Source organism: Trichosurus vulpecula, chromosome 5 (assembly GCF_011100635.1).
Source record: "Trichosurus vulpecula isolate mTriVul1 chromosome 5, mTriVul1.pri, whole genome shotgun sequence".
Classification (NCBI taxonomy): domain Eukaryota; kingdom Metazoa; phylum Chordata; class Mammalia; order Diprotodontia; family Phalangeridae; genus Trichosurus; species Trichosurus vulpecula.
In genome coordinates this window covers 85,819,466-85,840,916 of record NC_050577.1, presented here as the reverse complement: position 1 = coordinate 85,840,916, position 21,451 = coordinate 85,819,466, and the positions used below count along the sequence as shown (strand labels likewise).

General features: G+C 39.3%; 1 protein-coding gene across 1 annotated transcript in view; it reads right to left on the bottom strand.

The window, feature by feature from the left end:
• Positions 1–21,451, bottom strand: part of LOC118850913 (receptor-type tyrosine-protein phosphatase N2-like) — a 180,221-nt gene that overhangs the window by 142,520 nt on the left and 16,250 nt on the right. The window contains exon 3 of the mRNA XM_036760537.1: positions 1,780–1,974. Coding sequence (XP_036616432.1) covers positions 1,780–1,974 — 195 coding nt within the window. The remainder of the gene's footprint in view (positions 1–1,779; positions 1,975–21,451) is intronic.

Below are 21,451 nucleotides of genomic sequence, written 5' to 3'. Positions count from 1 at the left end.
ATTATGATTAATATTGTTCTAGTCCCCATGTAGTTTTACCTGGGCAACTATTTGGCATGGTGGATGGAACGCTGGGCCTGGAGTTAGAAAAGCTCATCTTCCTGAGTTCAAATCTGGCCTCAGACACTTACTAGCTATGTGACCCTGGGCAAGTCACTTAACCCTATTTGCCTCAGTTACCTCATCTGTAAAATAAGCTGGAGAATGAAATGACAAATCACTCCAGTATCTCTGTCAAGAGAACCCCAAATGGGGTTATGAAGAGTTGAATACAACTGAAGAACAACAGAGTCCTACTTGAGGGAAAAATGCAGTCTTTCATTTGGCCAAGGTTCTTTTCTACCAGTCTAAAGTGTTCGTTATCCATTACACTGCTAAGGAATCTTTCTAAAATACATACAAACACACGTGAACTTTATGGTACCTATTTAGGGATTCTAGAAATTAACTTATACAATAGAAAATCCTTCTTTCAGCTCTCTGAGTAAGAGGACATTATCAATGACACAGTAAAATAAAGTTCTCTGTCCCCTTGACAATCTACAAAAGAGGAAGTCTCTGCCATGAAAAAGAACTTAATGAGATGGCTTTGTACTATATTTTAAAAATCAACAAATGGGAAAACTTCCACTAGCTGGAAATTTCAAGAATATATTACACTCCCATATACTGGAGACAGGCTGGGAGATATGCTGAATTGTGAGCAGCTCTCTTAATAAAATCAGAAATTAATTATACATTAAGCAACAATCCACAGGTATCTCTTATTTGACTGCCCCAACAAGGAAAGTCATCTTGGGAAGACAGAAATCAGCAAAGACATGTCTCTGAGAAAGATGAGATGAACTCTCATCACAATGTAAAGTATTTTGTACTAACCACATTCTGGAAAGCATTAACACAAAGAGGGAGGGCCTTAAAACTCTACAACTCTCCCCAGTTTCACTTTTAATTATGAGGAGCCTATGACTGACATTCATTTACCCAAATGATTCTTAGTGGGTTGGGAATTGAAGGGGAAGAAAACAAGTACTGATCATTAGTCAGAGAGCTTAAAAAAAAGCATCACACAAGGTAGGCTCTAAGGTGTTATCAGGGTTAGAAACAAAATAACCAATAAAAGGAATTTACACGTCATGAAGTATGTGGGAGTTGAATTGTCTATGCCAAAGATGGGGAAAAAATCTCAACTGTAAATATATATTCATATTCACTTAAGTAAGGAGGACTACAGATAGAAAGACCCCCTGACATTAACACTCTTCACGAGCTGCTCATCAGCTTTCTAAGAGGGTCCCATTTCATCATCGGTCTGACCAACTCTTTATTAAAACACAAAAAGTGCTGCTGGGACAGTTTGAGTGGCATTAGGGTGGACCTACATATGGGGATGAATTAAAATACCCTCTTTCTTCACCTGTCTCCCTCCTGCCTCCCCAAATCACTTTGTTTTACTAGATTATAATTTCTTCCCAGTCTGGAGTTAGGAAGACCCGAGTTCATATTTGGCCTACTAGCTATGTGACCTTTGGCAAGGTACCTAACTTCTGCTTGTCTCAGTTTCCCCATCCATAAAATGGGGATAATAACAGCACCAACCTCATAGGGTTGTTGTGAGGACCTAATGAGATACTAATTATAAAGCACTTAGCACAGAACCTAGCACATAGAGAGTGCTATGTAAATGTTGGCTATTATTATTCTTTCCACATGGAAAGACTGACTCAGAGACCTTCCAAAGAATCGCAGTCAATGAATATAACAGAATGACATCCTTACCAAGATCATGTGACCGGTGGAGATGTCCATGTTGGATTGCACTGGTTCTTCAGACCAGGAAGAAGTGCTGCTCCGAGCAGAAGGACTAGGGATGGGTCCATCGCTGAACTGTGATGAAACGCTATTGATACGGGAAGTATGCAGTGGCTCGGGCCGATCGGATGTCTTGACAGCCATGCGCTGACGGCATAGCTCCTAGAACACGAGAAGAGAGAAGGGTGAATCTAGGGTGAATGACAACCACCAAGGGGGAAAGTCTGTTATTGTGTCAGGGTGAGGAGCAAAACATCTTCTTGGTTCTGCTTTGCTTCTCCTCTCATCTATGAGGCCTCAAAAGTTAAGATGGGTTATTTACTATCTAATTTTTGAGTCCAGGTGATTATCAGATATCTGTTGGGAGAGAGGGCAGAACTGAAAGCATAATAAACTCATCTAAATTATGGAGAGAAGTTAGGAAGTATAGCTGCCATTTTACTAAAACCAAACAATACTCAGTATGTCTGTTATAGAATTCTAAATATATTTTATACATATATATACACACACATACACATACATACATGTATATATACACACACACATATATATGTCTATGTGTATATATGGATGTACGTATATACGTATGTATGTATATATGTATGTATGTATTGGATAAGAGGACCAATTACTGTGCCATGCCACCCTGGATCCTGCCAATTCAGCAAAGTGAAAAAAAAAGGTAATTAGATTGATAATGTTCTCAGTAACTACACAACAGAGCAATAGATGCTATTTATTTTTTCTCATTAAAATATCAATGCAAAGGATTGGACATAGTGAACAAAAAGGGAAACATTTTATATGTCCCCAAGCCCCAAAACAAAAAAGAGATTTGTGATAGACTAAAAAAGAAAAGATAAAGCGAAAAATGAACCCCAAACTCGAGTAGGAGCAATTCAATGGTACCACAAAGAGAAAACAGAACAGTAACTGCATAAGATAATGGTGAAGTGTCTAAGCAAATAGTCAGATATATTAAGTTTCTAGGTTTTACAAATCTCAATCTAATTACCTAATAGATCCCCAATTCCATGGGAGCCTAGATTTAGAGCTGGGAAGGACCTCAGGGGTCACCTAGTAAATCCGGTAATTTTCCCGATGAAGGAACATGGCGGCAGAGCAGGGTGGAAATGTCAGAAGTCCCGCGTTTAACTGGCTCTGCCACACCCTGCCGGATCCCTTTGAGCATGCTTGCTATGGGTCTTATATCCACAAATGATTCCAAAATGTCTCTGTAGCACAGTATGACTAATCAGCATACATCTTTTGGACACATCAGCTACTGATTACTTGTCTTTTAGAGGGGTTCTGGAAAGCCTCTGGCTAACACATGATGATCCTATCTCAAGTACTCCAAAGGACTCAGTGGCAAGTGTTCCATTTAGAATCAAGAAGACTCAAGTTCAAAATCCTGCCTCAGACTATGTGTCCCTGGGTACGTCACTTAACCTTCCTCTGCCTCAGTTTTCTCATCTGCAAAATGGGGAAAATAACAGGATCTATTCCACTGTGTCATTGTGAGGATGAAATAAGTTAATATTTGTAAAGTGCTTTGTAGACCTTAAAGCACCCATGTACGTGCTAGCTATGGCTGCTGTTATTAAGATAGGATAAATGCTCTTCTTTTGTCCTATAAAAGCGATTGTAACCCAATGATCAGCAAAGTAAAGCATAAAATGAAGGCAAACTTAAAAAAATAATTTGAAAAGATTATTTTAAAATGTATTCATTCAAAAGGAAACTGTTTCAAGAACTGATTCATCCATGCTCCCCTTCTCCTTTCTAATCTTGGTGGCAGTGGATCCTGGCATCCAAGGGGAGGTCATACCGCCAACCTGAATCTGACCTGAGATGTCTATCAAAAGATGTCTCAGCACCCCAAGGCAACAGCCAGAGATCACAAAACACTTCCACGTTTCCCTTCTCCCTCTCCCTGCCATTAAAGACCTCTGTAATGCCAGCTGACACTTTAGAGAAATCTTCTCTTCAGGCACAGCTCTCTGTGTGAGATGCCCATATGCTGCTGAATTTCCCTTCTCCGCTTGTTCATTAGTAAGCACTTCTTTACCCAGGTTCTTTGCGAAGGGGCCTCTCTCCTTCTGTCGCTTGGATCCTACATGAATTCTGAGTCCTCCAGTTAAAGCAACTGGTGGTAGTGAAGATTATTGTGGGCTCAGGGGAGTAGGAGGATAAAAGACGGAAATAGGTGAACTTAAAAAAAAAAGAAAATCTCTCTGTGAGGGAAAAGATCTTTAATAAAAGGGCAAAAGAAAGAGAAAATCAGATGAAGCCCAAGCTATGACTGCCTAGCACTTTCATTTTACCCACATATTTTCAAGTGCTTATTGCCTTCCAGATCATTTAGAGATGATGACTTTATTTCCAATTTGACACGTACAAGTTCTCCCTGAATCTGACAAAACTGGTTGATAATTTTAATAAGGTAGAACTGAATGACAGTAGCAACCTGCCCAAGTATATCACCTCATTTATTTCAGATCACATGGAATGCTATGTGAATGGGGTGGGGGTGGGGGGAGCCCAAGTAAAGGGGCCTATGATGCCTGCAGTTTCCTACGTCCAATCTAAAAATGCACCAAGTCCAACAAGTGCTTATTATCATCATCAGATAATACAGAAAAGTGGCCATGGAAGCAGATAAGAAATCATGGGACATATTAAAAAAATGAGCTGCTATAAGGGGAAAGGAGCTGAGTTTCTTGAGTTTTATCTATTTTTTAAAAATCTAATTTTCAGTCAATATCTGTCTTGTGAATCTGCAGGTGATGAAGGAGAATTACAACAGAGCTAGGCAGCACGGTGCATAGAGCACCTGGCCTGAAGTTAAGAAGACTCCTCTTACTGAGTTCAAATCCTGCCTCAGACACTTACTAGCTCTGTGACCCTGGGAAAGTCACTTAACCCTGTTTGCCTCAGTTTCCTCATCTATAAAATGAGCTGGAGAAGGAAACGGCAAACCATTCTAGTATTTTTGCCAATAAAAACCCAAATGGGGTCACAAAGAATTGGATGTGACTGAAAAATTACTGAATGACAACTATCTTACTCATGCAGATATAATTTTTTTGTTTTTTTTTTTTTTTGGCAGGGCAATTAGGGTTAAGTGACTTGCCCAAGGTCACACAGCTAACAAGTATGTCAAGTGTCTGAGGCTGGATTTGAACTGAGATCCTCCTGACTCCAGGGCTGGTGCTCTACTCACTGTGCCACCAAGCTGCCCCTATAATTTCTTTTTAAATCTCAGGATCAGAGAATCTCAGGGACCATCTAATATAACCTCTTATTTTACAGATGAAGAAACTGTCCAAGGGCTAAGGTGAGTTGACCAAGGTCATACAGCAAACTAGTAATAAAGCTAGTTACTAGAGTAGCAGGTCTCTGACTGGTAAAGCTGGCTTTATTTGGAGTTAGAGGACCTAGATCACAGTTTACTCATCAGTAAGGTAAGAGAATTGGAATACATGACTTTAAGGCCCCTTCTAGCTCTAAATATATGATTCTATAATTTTGATTCTTGCTATTATACCATAGTAAGGAGGGAGGAGGGAAGGGAAGAAAGGAAGAAGGAATAGAGATAGAAAGGATAGAAAGAAGGAAGCAGGGAGGCAAGCAAAGAGGGAGGGAAAGAAAGGAAAAAGGATGGGGAAGGAAATAAGAAGAAAGAGAAGGAAGGAGGGAGGGAGAGAAGAAAGGAAGTAGGGAAGGAATGAAGCAAGGAAGCAAGGAAGAAGGGAGGGAAGGAGGAAAGAAAAAAGGAAGGAGGGTAGGAAGAAGAAAGGGAAGGAAGGAGGGAGGGAGCAAAGAAAAGAAGGAAGGAAGAAGGGAGAGAAAGAAGGAAGAAGAAAAGAAACATGGGGGGAGGGAAATATCAACAGGCTACAAAAAGCATCTACCCATCACATCTAGCATTTGCTTCATTAACCAGAAGTTAGCTAGTGGGGATAGTAGCTAGGAGCTGGAATCAGTAGGGTTTTTACATCAGAAGGCTGGGGGGAAAAGTATGGGTGGTGAATCCCTTAAAACCTAATAGGAACTAGTAACATTGTTAAGGATGTTTTGTTTGCCTTTATGAATTTCCTTCTGGGGCATAAGGCACACTATCCTTGAATTATACATGTGTTTGTGTGTGTGCATGTATACATACACATATGTATGTATGTATGTATGTATATGTGTTACATATTTGTGTCATCCTTCACATATGAAAACTACCCTTTTAATGTTGTTTTCTGTGTATTAGATGAAGGCGGATATTAAAATTCACAATCCCTTTAATATGGATGACCTGTATAACCTGCCTCTGATTATGGCTTGAAGTGCCTTTCATCATTTAGAGGTCTTTTGACCTTAGAGGGTTCTCATTTCAGTTCCAACGAGGGTTCCTTCAGCTCAGAGTGGTCTAACCACTGGAGTTGCTTTCCAGTCATTAATGAAAAAGTTATAGGGCTTTAATGTGCACTTCTCTGCAGGTACTGAAAGTCAATCTTGCTGCAGTATGCTTGACTGGATAGTCATTCAGTGAAATTCTGGGCTCTTCTGCCATAACACCATAGAAAGAACTCTGAATCAGAAATCATGAGATTAAGGTTCCCATGCCTCTTATTAGTTTGTTGGGCAAGATGACAAATTCCATATCTTAATCTGACATTTAAAGGGCATGTAAAATGCTCCATAATCTAGCTCCAACCTACCCTTTTCAGACTAATTTCAAATCCCTTCCCCCAAGCATTCTATGTTCAAGTCAAATTAGCCTATCTGTGGTTTCCTATACAAGATATTCCATCTCCTGCATCTGTCCTTTTGCTTAGGCTGTTCCCCATACCTGGAATGTTCTCTCCTCCCTTCTGTCTCTTGGAATTCCTACCTCCTTTCAAGGTTTAGCTCAAGTACTACCTTCTACACGAGCTTTTCAAAGCTCTTTACATATATTATCTCTTTGGGTCCTTATGACAACAATGTTGTGTAGTAGGTATTATTATCATCCCCATTTTAAAGATGAGGAAACTGAGGCCAAAAAAAAGCTTAAATAACTTATCGTATCTGGGGTGGGATTCAAACCCAGCTCTTATTGACAATATCTATTACACTGCAAAAGACAGGGAAGATGGGATCAGTTAATGAATCCAGGAAACACCCTAAGATTTTTTTTTAAAGAACATCACTTGTCAGAATAACGGCATTCACTGGGGATATCATGCATATAATTCTAGGTCCGAAATATAGCAAAAGCTATATGTCTCTCAGTTCCACCTTTAGTAATGCATACTTCAATGCTGTAGCTATTTCACTGTCTAAGAGCTAGATCTGACTCTAGATTCGGTTGGGTCAAAATATCCCAGCAGGGACTTAGACATCCAGGTGCCACTACCTATGGCGATAAAAATCAATGAGCTGTGGTGGATTGTCCTGACCCTATCATTCATCCACATATATTTCTGCCAAGCACTAAACATACACCTCTTAGCACTATGTACTTTCCAGGTGCACATCTCTGTAACTCTTTCCTGGGAAACTCTTGTGTCTGCTCTGCTAGATATGAAGCCAAAGTTTCATACCCTGCCTCCCCAATTCCCATTTCGTCCCATTTCCAAACCCAGAGGACATTTTGCAATCATAGGGAGAATCACATGTCAAATGAAGAGGCAGCATGGAAAAGAACAAGGAGGCTGCATATTTGTATGCCCCCAAAGCTTCTAAGAAATAACATTATGTACTCATCTTCAGAAGTTCCCCAAGCAATGAGTTTCTAATTTACAGTGAGTAAAGTTGTTTTTAATAGGGCCAATAGCTACTGGTCCATTTTTCTGAACTTTCAGGATTTTTATTTCAAAATAAAAGAAAATAGGACATGATAAATAATAAGTAACAATTATGCTATATTTTTTAACACAATACTTTCTAGCCATTATTCCATTTGATTTTCACAACAACCCTGGGAGACAGGTAGGGTCCAAGTATTATCTGTCACCGTTTTGCAAATGAAGAAACTAAGGCTCAGAAAGAGAAATTGACTTGCTCACTGTCACATGACTATTATGTAGCAGAGCCAGAACACAAAGCCAGATCTTTGGATTTCCAAAACATGGTGGTTTTTTTTTTCCATCACAGCACAGCTGGTGTTTCAGGGATTAGAGATAAAAATTGGAGACCTCTGGAATGTTTAGTTGCCAGTGGTCTTGCCAGGGTCAAGGAGACAGATTTAATGGTCTCTCAAAGTCCTTTCGAGCTTTATGATTCTGTGAATACGTTGGGATAGCACTTTATCCAGATATGAATACCCAACCACTGACCAAATCCCCATTCCTCTCTGGCAGGAGAGGAAGTTTTCTGAATAGAAGCCTCTTCCCCGCCCCGCCCCCCCCCCCCCCCCCGTAACGCTGCCTACTATCTCATTATGGTACTATCTTTGTATACAGCCTGCCTGTATTTGTCATTCCTCATTCTAGAAGTATCATCTATACCTTAAAAAAAAAGTGATTGCAGCACACACAGTGATAAATGAAGGCATGATCTGGCTGACCCTTTAGGCTATGATCTAATGGATGGGTTGGGCATAAACATTTATTTAAAATGTAATTTGAAGTTTACGACATTATTCCCCATTACACGGGAATTGCTATCAGACTGAGGCACTTCCTCTGCTTTTATTGCCCTACATTTATTATCAAACTTATGTGGAGGGCACACGCAGTATATTACAGAAAACTAATATCAGCATGACACACACACAAATACTATAGCCACGATAAATATTTGATAAATAATGCCCAGTTAAGTGAGTTTAAAGCATAGAGTTATGGTCATCTATGGAGATCTTTTTATTTAAGCATTAGATAATTGATAAATAAACTTAACTAAATAAACTTAACAATATAGGCATGCTGTGAAAGAACCCTGAGACCAGCCCAATTATATTTTGAAACTTTCTTAATTTATAATCCTGGCAGGGAGCAAGAAAGGCAATAATCAACAAAATGTCCTGTATTGGGACTATGAATACCCTGAAATGGAGGCTATGTAGGAGTGTGTAGTTCCCCCGAGCATATTAACTACACAGTGGCACAGATTTGGAGTGATCAAAATACCATCTGCATTTACATATCTAGTTATTTTCAAGTTGTCTCCCCCATTAGAATGTCAGTTCCTTGAGGTCAGGGACTGTTACTGGTCCCCCTCCATTTAGCACAGTGCCTAGCACATAGTGAGTGTTTAATAAATAAGCCAAAAATAGTAATTACAGATTTGGACTTATTCATCAGGAATAAAAGATTTTCTAAGTTTGCTATCTAATGGCAGGAGGAGATAACCCTGTACCTATCAGAACCCTTTCCTTATAACTTGATATAACATTACTGAAAGTCATTCTATGCTATATGAGGGTGGATGGTGCCAGTGGGGATTGGAAGGGGCCTGTCTGGAACAGGGGTCAAGGGGAAAGAGAAAAACCATAAATTTTCTTTTTGCTTCTGTGTTCTGGGGTTTCAGCTACCATAGCTTCCTCTTTGGCTTCAGTGAGTAGTGCCTGACAAAGGGAGTCCAACTGGTCACTTACATATAACAACACCCCCAACAATCCTTCTTAAAGCTAGGGCAGTGTGAGAAGCCCTGCAGCAGGCCTCTCATGGAATTCCTGACGTGATTCAGTAATAAATGGATATGTAAAGATGAAGATGAAAGGCAATCTCTTTATCCTTCTGGGCCTCAGTTTTCTCATCTGTAAAGTGAAAGGGTTGGACCAGGTGAACTCTGAGGTTCCTTCCAGGTCTAAAAGGATGATTCTATGCTTCTGCAAATAGGCACGTACAGTTTGTTCTAGATCATATGGAAATTGTGATATTCAGTCAAACCAACAATGAGGATGCATGCACCATAGTATAACGGCTAACCTCTCTTGCTACACAAGGCCTCAAACAAGGTCACTTCTGCAAGGGTCAGGATTTTGGTAATATTCCTGAGCCTCTTAGTTCACCCAATACCTCCCACCCCCATACATATACACATGCAAGAACATCCTAGGCCATCATTATAAGAAAGAAAAAAGTTCACATAAAAAAATGAAAAAGAGTTTCAAAGATTTTCCCCAAATGTCACAGCTTGGGAAACACTGGTTTCAAAACCACATACTATAGTTACCGTATGCCAGTTACTACGTAAAGAGTTCCTGTACTGACTGGCCTAACGACTTCACATCTTCAGGAAGAAATTTCAGACTTTAGACCTCAATGTATCTGTTTCTCCATTTATAAGATGGACATATTCCTATGAATATACATATATACATACATAGTCCCACATAAACACACACATTAAATATATGTACATATATACACTTATGTATACACACATATGTACAAAAAGGGGATCACTGAAATAGCAGTAGCAAAGCACTTAAAAGTTCTTCAGGAGAAACATAGTATTTACAGTAATTTCCTAGTGCAGTCACACTGTAGAGGGTCTCAAATCCACAAGAGGGATCTCACTGTGTCTCTATATATTGTAAACAAATATTATTCAAGCAGCAGTGGCAGCAGGTTAAAAGAATTGGTGATCAAATCCAAGAGCATAAATTTCAGCCCATCAGAGTACACAAAATCAATTATGGTCAATTCTACTTTACTACCTTCCATCAACATTGACTGAATATTTACTATGTGCAAGTCACTGTGCTAGGCTCAGAGGATGCCATACAGTGACAAAACAGAACAGTCCCTGCCCTCTACTGAGGAGATATGATATATCAACAGATAAGTAAATGCTGAGGGCATACTAAAATAATTTGGAGTGAGGAGAAGAATTCTAAAAACTGAGGAGTGGGAAGGAATCAGCCTGAACTGAATAGGAATTCTAAGATTCAGAGGTGTGGAAGGAGATTATCTCAGGCCTATACAAAGACGTGGTGATGGGAGATGGAATGTTGGGTACAAGGAAAAGGAAGTAAGCCAGTTCCATTGCAAGGCAGAGAATATTCTACAGGGAGTACGGTGAAATAAGTATAGAAAGAAAGGCTGTAGCCAAATGTTTGTTGTTCAGTTGTTTTCAGTCATGTGTGACCCTTCCTGGTCCCACTTGGGGTTTTCTTGGCAGAGATACTGGAATAGTTGCCATTTCCTTCTCCAGCTCATTTTTCAGATGAGGAAACTGAGGCAAACAGGGTTAGATGACTTGCCCAGGGTCACAGAGCTAGGAAGTGTCTGAAGCTGAATTTGAACTCAGGAAGATGAGTCTTCCTGACTCGAGGCTTGGCTCTCTAACCCACTGTGCCACCTAGGTGTCCCTATTGTTAGGGGCCTTAAATAGCAAACAGAGAAGTCTATATTTTATTTTAGAGGCAATAGGGAGTCGCTGAAGCTTTGGGAACAGGAGAAAAACATTGTAGGATTTATGCTTTAGGAATATTAATTTGACAGCTGTGCGGGATGGATTGGGGAAATGAAAGACTGGAAGCAATGACACCAAGTAGGATAATGTTGTTGAGAGGTGAGTGATATGAGGTCCTGATGATGGTAAGGCCAGGTGAGCAGAGGCAGTATGGGGGAGTAGAGGTGGTAAAACTGGAATGATGAATTTGTAGTCATGGAACTTGGGTTTAAATGCTGGATGTTCTGCTTACTGCCTTTGTTACCCTGGCTAAGTCTCTTATCCCTTCTGGGCCTCAGTTTTCTTGCTTATCAAATAAAGGAATTGAACTAGATAACGTCTAAGATCCCTGTCAACTCTAAGTCCTATGATCCTATGAATGCTTAGAAGAAGATGGATACGAGACATGTTAGAACTGACAAGCTTAGCATCTTAATGGAAGGGCTGGAGGGGAGGGAGAATGAATGTTCCAGGATGATTCTAAGTGGCTAGAAGGATGTGGGGGTGCCCTTGATGGAAGTTAGAAAAGTTACAGGGAGAGATGGGTTTAGGAAGAAAGATGAGGGGTGCCATCTTGATAAATTTCTCAAATACTGATGCAATATCAGAGCTGTAGGGGATGCTAGGATACCACCTAGTCGAAACCCCTTATCAAAGCTCAAACTGAGAGAAGCTCGATGCCATACTACCACACATTGGGAACAAAAATAAAATCTACATGAGAACTCTGAAAAGTGTATACAACTTCCCTACAACTCAACTAACCATTCTGTGACATCTCTAATCATAACATGTCTTCCCCCACAATTACCTATTTATATCATGTCACTGTATTGGATGTAAGTCCCTTAAAGGCTGGGACTGTTTTGCTTTTGTATTTAAAAAAAAGAGCTTAGCACAGTGCCTGGCACATTGTGAAGAGATTAATAAATGCTTTTTCATTCATTCATATAATTTGGCCAAGGTCTCACAGCTAGTCAATGGCAGGAATGCTATGAGGTTCCAATTCTCCTGATTCTGTGTTCTTTCCACGTCACACCTTCACTTAATCAAAATGTCATGGATGGTCATAGGTGAACATGCACTCCACAGAAGTACATCATCCATAGGAAGAAATGATGGCATTGGAACATGTACTCAATTCAATTCTCAATGGCAATGATTTAGTAAATGGAATCTTATGTGGGAAATGGGAGCAATTTTTCTTATTAAAAAATTCTTCCAGAGCTACATTCACCATAGCACTCCCACACAGTAATGTTTTGCTTCATCCTAAAGGAGTCAGAGATACATTATGGGGGCTCTGCTTCTATATTTCAGCAGTGTGGTAGTTATCAAACAAGGTAAAGCACAGAATGGCTAAATACAGGCTGCGCAATCCCCTCTATCGTGAAAAGGCAAAAATAGATCTTTGCACAGCTTGGTGCTGCCTCCGTACACTCAAAATCATCTGGAGGCACTGAGTAAGAGAAAACATCCATCTACTCCTGAGTGTATGCAAGCTGCCTGATGCAAACACATAAATCTTAGAGTTGTATCTTCCCATCAAATAGAGTTTGCCAACCATGCCTTGAGGATTGAAAGATTATCAGGGGCAGCAATGGAAAATTCATAACTACCAGATTGGATGTAAACTTTGTCCAACACTGCATAGTTTCACATTTCTAGGGTAAATTCTCTAAAAAAGTAAGGCTATGAACTAATGATAGAGAAAGAGAAGGAGAGAGAGAGAGAAAGAGAGGGGACAGGGGAGAGAGAGGGGGAGGGAGGGAGGGAGAGAGAGGGAGATGGAGAGAGAGAGAGAGAGAGAGAGAGAGAGAGAGAGAGAGAGAGAGAGAGAAATTCTGACATCTAAAGCATCTCCCTTTCTCAATGAGCCAAAGTGCATGCTTAACTACTAAATATAGTATAGGGGTCTTGGCCTAATTTTGGGTGGGACTTTGAACATTTGACACTTTATAATGAAATTCGTAAAATAAGCTGAATAGCGATCTAGGGGCAGAAATTCAGTCACACACAATAATGCAAATGCTTCATTTCTCAACTCCACATCTGATGGGGGAAAATTACAGAGAGTGGGAATCACTCTGAGAGAAAGAATCTGTCATTCTAAAATTCTGCCAAAAGACAGATCAAACCTGAAATGACTAAAAAATACCTCGTTGCACCTTTAAGGAACAATTGGAACAAAGCAGCATATTGCCTAAGCAAAAATACAAAGGATGGAAAGGAATTTTTAGGGTGTTATGGAGGATGTAATTAGTAGTGATGGGGCAAATTAAGGAATAAATGGGCACTAAAATAGGAAAAAAAACCCTAAAATGAGTTCATTATGATATACTGAGAAGGGATAAAGTCCAATTTTCTTGCATTATTGGATAAGTACTAGGAAAAAATACTGGAAAGGGACAAACTTCTATTGGGTGGGCCTTGATCATTTATAGAATGCCAAATCTGTTTCTAATGTTGAAAAGGGTACCCTAACAAAATTTATACGGTGGTTCACTCATAGATTATTTAAAAGAAAATTATTTCCTTCACATACTTCTTTCCTAATTTATTATAGTTACCTTCATACATTTTCAGTGCATTATAAAATTAAATGTGGCTTAGAAGGAACTAATTACATGCTCAGAAGAGTCTATTAGCTGATTATAAAATATTTGTAATATAACATGATATGTTATAGCATAATATAATGCTAATAATTATCAAAGAAAAAGTATCTAATGATTTGGGTTCCCAGTGTGATTGTATATCAATATTCCATTCATCTTTCACTAAAGTCCTCTTCTGAAGCCTCATCATGGCATGGAGACTATGAAAAATGGAGCAGAACTCCTAGCAGGCCCTGCCATCTGAAAAGTTGTAAACAACCACAAAGATGGGCTGTCAGTTGAAGACTAGACTAGCTAAGATCCAAGGGGCTCATCATCAGAAAGTCGGGCATCAAAGATAAATTTGGAGGATTACTACAATTCATAATATTTTCTCTTCCTTTTGCTGCCACCCACCTATACTCACTCAAAATGCTATCTCCTAAGAACCGGCTTACTTTTATATTGGCATTTGGATCTCTAGTGTCACACAGTAGGTACTTAATGAATGTTTGTCTTCACTGACTGATTCTTGTCAGTGATGAAGCTTACTATGTGTTTTAGTTGAGGGAATTCCTACACCCAGGAAAACATAGATCTTTTGAAAGACTGAAATGAGTCTTCTATCTATGAAAAAAAAGTATCTGATTAAAATTTCTCTGGGGAAAAAAAAGATGATAATAACTCACATTTAAAATTTGCAAAGAACAATTTGTTACAACAATCCTGTGAGGTGGATAGTAAAAGTATTATCATCTTCAATTTACAGACAAGGACACCAAAGCTGAGAAAGTTTAAGTGACTTGTCCAAGGTGACATTGCCCGTGAGGGACATTATTAACACTCAGACTCAGATTCTTTCATTCCAGGTTCAGCATTCCTTTCATCATGCCACAAGGCCTAGGTTTGCATTTAGATACACATAGAGACACAAATACAGTTAGAGAACTATGTGTGTTGTTGTTCAGTCTTTTTTCAGTTGTGTCCAACTCTTTGTGACCTCATTTGGGGTTTTCTTGGCAAAGATACCGGAGCGGATTGCAATTTCCTTCTCCAGCTCATTTTACAGAAGAGGAAACTGAGGCAAATAGAGTTAAGTGACTTGCCCAGGGTTGCACAGCTAGTAAGTGACTGAGGCCAGATTTGAACTCAGGAAGATGAGTCTTCCTGACTCTAGAACCAGCACTCTATCCACTCCATCACTTAGCTGCCCCAATATGTGTATATACATATGGTCAGGAAGGATTCTATTTTCAAAGTATGCTTTATGACTTCATAGCCACCATTTACGAAGTGCTTAAGATTTTCAAAGAGCTATATATTTTATATGTATATATGTATGTGTGTATATATACATGTGTATACATATATACATGTATATACACGCATGTATATATGTATACACACATATATAATCTCATTATGTCTTCATCACACCCTATGAGGTAGGTATAACAGACATTACCATTCTCATTCTATAGACAAGGAGAAGAAAGGTTCGGAGCCTCTAAGAGAACTGCCCACACACATAGTAGGTATCAGAGGCAGAATTACAACCTATGTCTCTCCTGACTCTACTTTCAAAGTCTGCTGTTTTTTTTCTGCTAGGCCACACTCCATACTTAATACATAAGAAGAAAGTTTCTACTCCTGTTTTTAAAAGAAACATTTGAATGACAGAAGAACAGAAATTCCCACAGAGGCCAAAGACAGATTAGATTTATTAGGTGACCTTGCCCCTAAACTAAACCAGAGAAGGACTTGATGCCTACAATAGAGTTGTAAGTGCTCTGCCCCATATAATTTTAAATGACTCAAGCAATGTGGCCTCCATCACTTCTCCTGGGATACCATTTCACAGTCTAATAAGCTTTACAGTGAGGAATAATGTAATGCTTTGATAACTTTTTATTTTAACGGATGGACATCTCACACACATGCACACAGAGTAAAATCCAAATGTTTCTTTATGGTTATTCCTAAGGTCAGGTTCGGAGAGCTGCCATTAGGGAGGGTATTGATCATGTACCTTAAGTCAGAGGTCGCAACTCAGGCCTCCTCCTCCTCCCCACTCTTGACATATAAATGAGCACCTATGCAACTAGAAACCTATCCTTCCACAGTAAAATGGAATCATTTTTAGGCTCAGAGAATTGGTAAATGGACCAAAACAGCTCTACCACAAATAATATTGACATAATAACACTGGTGGAATTTTCCAATCTCATGTTTCCTCAAAACGATCCTGTAAAGTTATGTTAAAAAAATTAGCCCAGATAAGTCAAAATTAGGTGCTATGATTTATTTAAATCCAGAATAATCTAGAGATAAGAAGTCCCTTCCTTTCTTCTGACCATCTTAATCCTACAAGGGCCATCTTCTACATTCTAGAGTCTTCTCCGACTACTACAAGCCCCAAAGTCTTCTCTTAACTCCTATTGCCCTTATGGCCAGTCATATAAAAATTAGTACTAAAGTATATGTTGAATGAGACAGAGACAGAGACTAAATCTGTGATTTCATTGCTATAGGGAAATCCCGGATGAGGACACTCCCTATACCAAAGCATGCTGGCATCTTCTTGGCAACTTTCAGGCTTAGAGATTTGCCTACAACAGTGAGACCATATATTCAGGATCACACAGCCGGTATGTACGAGGCAGGATTTGAACTCAAGTCTTTCTGACTCTGAGGCAAGCTCTTTGTCAACTATATCATGCTGGCTTTCTTGCTAGATGATACTTTTTTCTAGTCACTATATTTCTTAAATCCTCAACCTGAAGTAGTTATCGACCACTTACACACCCTGCTCTCAAAGAGTCAGCTCGGTACTCAGGAGGCTGTAAATAAGAAATCAGCATCTACACAAATAATATGACATTCTGGGGGAAATTAGTCAATAGACCATTGGGTTTGTTCATTGCCCCAACTGTGGGAACAGTTGAACGGAAACAGAACTGAACTTTGAACCAGAAGAACTATATTCTAGCCCCCAACTTGCCATCAGCTATGTATTTTACATTTGGCAAATTATTTAACCACTCTGGCCTTCAGTTCTCTTGTGAAAAAGAATGAAGATATTGGATAATCTCCAAGATCATTTGCAGTTCAAGGATTCTAAATACACACACACACACATATGTTTGAGTACACAGCTACTGTCATACATAATCCACCCCTGCTACTTTTAAAAATGAAAAGGGTTATCTTAGGCATCTTGCACTCCATCTCCCAGCTTTGAGTATCTTCACTGGCTGTCCCTCATGCCTGGATTTTGCTCCCTCCTCATACCTGGTTCCTCTGGCTTTCTTCAAGTCTCCATTTAAGCCTGACCTTCTGCAAGAAGTCTTTCCTTTCCCTCCTTAATCTTAGTGTCATCCCTCTGGGAATAACCTGAATTTATCCTGTCTACATTTTGATTGTATATAGTAATTCACATGTTATCTCTTCTGTTAGACTTTGAGCTCCTTGAGAGCAGGGACTGGTTTCCACCTTTCTTTTTAGCCTCTGTGCTTAGTACAATGCCTGGCACTTAGTAGGTGCTTAATAAAAGTCTGTTAACTTGACTTGCCCACCTAACTTCTTGTTAGGAAAAACTCCTATTCCTATTGTTGCTCTAACTTCTTGTATTAGGAGAGAAAGAAATCATTCCAGCCATTTGCTTTGCTCCAAATAGAGATATGGGGGAAAAAGCAGTTGAACAAACAAAAAAATCATAGGCAGTTGACAGCTTCCAACATCTGTTTTCTTTTTTTAAATTAAACTTATTTCATTCTGAACTTAAGAAATAAAACAAGCATTTCATAACATAGTAGAATAGAAAAAAGATGATTGTATATGAAACTGCAAATCCATTATGTACAATTTGCTTTTCCTTTTTAAATATATAAAAAAGTTATCATGTAATTTTCTGGTTTTTTCCCTCTTTTCTCCCCCCTTTCTAGAGATGGCTACCATTAGCTACAACTGTGTATGTATGTATGTATGCATGTAAAACCATTCTATACATATTTCTATTTATCAGTTTTTCCTCTGGATGTAGATAGTGTCTTCCTTCATATGTCCTTTGTAGTTAATTTGGGTATTTATAATAGTCAAAATGACTCAGTTCAAAGTTGTTCTTAAAACAATATATTTTCTTTATTATAAAAATATTTTTAACTTAGGTTTCTAGAATAATCTCTCAGACATCATTTGAAACTGAAAAAGTTTGGCTTCAGACAGAGACAAAAGAGAGAGAGGAAGTGAGTATCTCTAATTAGATGCACAGCATCCTGTAGGACTGCCAGCTGACAATGTAAAATATCCCTGCCAGAGACCTTTGTGAATCCAATACAAGAATGAATACACATTGAACTTCTCCAGCTCCCTTCTCTGATGACTTAATGTACAATTAAGTTCTAAGATTCCCAAAGGATCAGCGATGCCCAGAAAGTCCATGGATACAACTTGACCCCCATGAATAAGGTTAAACTCCAGAAGTCCCATAGGCTTTGCTTCTCTGCTTTTCTGTTTCAGGTTTAGGCCACTTAAAAGATGCCAAGTCAATAAAAAAAGAGATCATCTACCCTTCTGTGGTTGTCTGATATTGGACAGGGTGAGGACAGCACTTTGCTATGAAAAACTCTTGTCCCTTTCCCATCCTCATTTCCCTCACAAACACTGTGAACTCTCTCCTTAAACAAATGCCATATATCAAATGTAGGGGGTCTTGTTAAGCCCTAGCAATTAGCAAGTTACATAGTCTTGGACTGAGTTCTAGATGGTTCACATCAAGATGATACTCTTTCTTCTCTGGTTTGAGAAGGGACTGAACTGCCTTAGTTCAATCATTCAACAAGTATTTATTAAGCACATCTTGCGAGGCATGTCACTTGGTGATCCCATCTGCTCCCATGGGCTCAATTACCATCTCTATGCAGATGATTCTCAGATTTATATAGCTAGCCCTAGATGTTCTTGGAAGCTAGTCATGCTTCACCAACTGCCTTTTAGAGATCTTTAACTGGATGTCCCATAGGCTTCTCAAACTCAACATATCTAAGACAGAATTCATTATCTCTCTCCCAAACCCTCCTCTGTTTCCAACCTCCCTATTACTGTCAAGGGTACCACCATCCTCCTAGTCACCTGTGAGGAATCAGTAATTTTAGAGCCATCCCCAGCTCCTCATTGTCACCTACCTTACATATCAAATCTATTTCCAAATCTTGTCTTATTTATCTTCACAAAATCTCTCATATATATGCCCTTCTCCACAATCCCGTGGGCATCACCCTAGTACAGGCTCTCATCGTATTTCACTGGGACCACTACAACAATTTCCTAAAAGTCCTAATTTCCTCCCTGATCAAAGACATCTTCCACTCAGCTGCCAATTTTCCTAAAGCATTCTCTCACCCCTGCTCCAATGGCTCCCTATTACTTTCATAATAAAATTTAACTCCTATGCTTGGCATTTAAAACTATTCATCATCTGACCCTTTCTTACTTTCCAATCTTCTTATGTTTTATACTTTCTCCTTTCCATGGACTCTGTGGTCAGGCCACATGGGCCTATTTGATGTTCCATGAACGCAGTACTAGGTTTCCCACTTCCATATGTTTGCACTGTCTGTTTTCCATGCTGCCAGTTCTGTGCTCCTCATGCCTAATTCTTAATTTCTCTGCTTTTCTTCAAGACTCAGCTCAAATCTCATGTCCTACAGTAAGTCCTTTTCCCCTCCTCCCTGTGACTAGTGCTTTCCCCTCTCAGATTACCTTCCTAATACATATAAATCTTGTACATAATTAGTGATTATCATGTTGTAAAAAGTATAAGCTCTCTGAGGGTAAGAACTCTTTTTCCTTTCTTTGTATTCAGCTCTCCTCCAAATGCTTAGCACATACTCAGCACTGAATTAATGACAGCTGACTGACATTATCAGGGAAAAAAAATTACACACGCCTATCCTCACATAGTTTACAATACAAGAAAGTATGCAGGTCCAGAGTACTGCAAATTAGAACTAAATTCAAAAAAAGCATGTCAACTTTGTTCTTAGGTGATTAATGGAACCTTGAAGAGAAGTTAGATTTTTGCCAAGCATTGCATAAGTTGAATTTGGATTGATGAAGAAGGAGGAGAAGGACATTCAAAGCAAGAATAATGTGACTGAAACTTCTATTATCTATTTGATCTGGGCCAAGTCAGGTACAGACCTATGTTTCCTCATCCGAAAAACTGAGAGAGCTGGATGCAATGCTGTCCAATTCAACAAGCCTACTATGAGGGGCAGCAAGATGGCACAGTGGATGGAATGCTGGCCCTGGAGTCAGGAAGACTCATCTTCCTGAGTTCAAATTTGGCTTTAGATGTTTACAAGCTGCATGATCCTGGGCAAATCACTTAATCCTGTTTGCCTCAGCTTCCTCATCTGTAAAATGAACTGGAGAAGGAAATGGCAAACCACTCCAGTATCTTTGCCAAGAAAACCCTAAATGGGGCCACAAAGAGTCAGACATGACTGAAACAAATAAACAACAACAACAAGCGGCAGCCTTTGTGGTTCTGGCTTCCGGCACATACTGGCTATGGAACACGAGTCCACTCGTTCAACCTCTCAGTGTCTCTCTCTGACTGTACAATGTAGACAAATTACTGATATTCATTGGTAGAGGCCAATTTGCTCTTCCTGAGTCATATACATGGAGAAATCACAGTTCCAAACCAGAAGCAAGCCGGGCATGCACTATACTTGGTACTATAGCTATGAAGACCAAACATGACCTAGTTTCTGTCTATAAGTTTACATTGATTTGGGAATCAGGTGTGCAATAGAGTATCTTCCATCTTTAAATCCTATAGAAGTTTATATACATACATACGTACGTACATACATACATATATGTGTGTGTGTGTATACATAGCCATGATATAAAACTGATCATCCTATGTACATCAGAGTGATGCAGACAAAATGTCACAATAGTTCAGAGAAAAGGAAAGAGATCAAGGCAACATGGCTAATTGGTGGGAACACGGGGTTTGGAGTCAGAGGATCTAGTTTCAAAACCTGGCTCTGTTAAGTCCTTGGACTAGTTTCAACCATCTGGACCTTAATTTCCTGTAAAACAAGGAATAGTGCATTGGTTGATCTCTTTCAGCTCTAAAAAGAGTGATTCTATAAACAAAGGTAAAAAGGTAGAAGAAATGCAAGGTATGTTTTGCGGGAATGGTGAGTAGGCTCATTTGTCTCGAACAAAGATTTCGTTTAGAAGAAAGTCAGAAGATAAGGCTGAAATAGTATAATGGTGTCCCGGTGGCAGAGGGCCTCGAATACCAGGCAAAGAAATTGAAACTCAATCTTGTTAGCAATGAAGATTCGTTGAAGGTTTTTGTACAAAATAATTTTTAGGAAGAATAATATAGGTGAAGTATGAAGGAGGACCTGGAAAGGGTCCTTGATGGTGTGTTGCATTTAATAGGTACTCAATACAAGGCTGAAAGCACTGAATACAAGTTTAGGCTATATGGCCTCTAGCAATGGGGAGACCAGTTAAAAGGTAATGTATGAAGCGATAAGGAACTGAACTAAGATGGTGGTAGTGGAAATGGAAAGAAGGGTCTTATCACCATCCATACATCAATAAAGCAACAAGCATTTGTTAAGTATCAT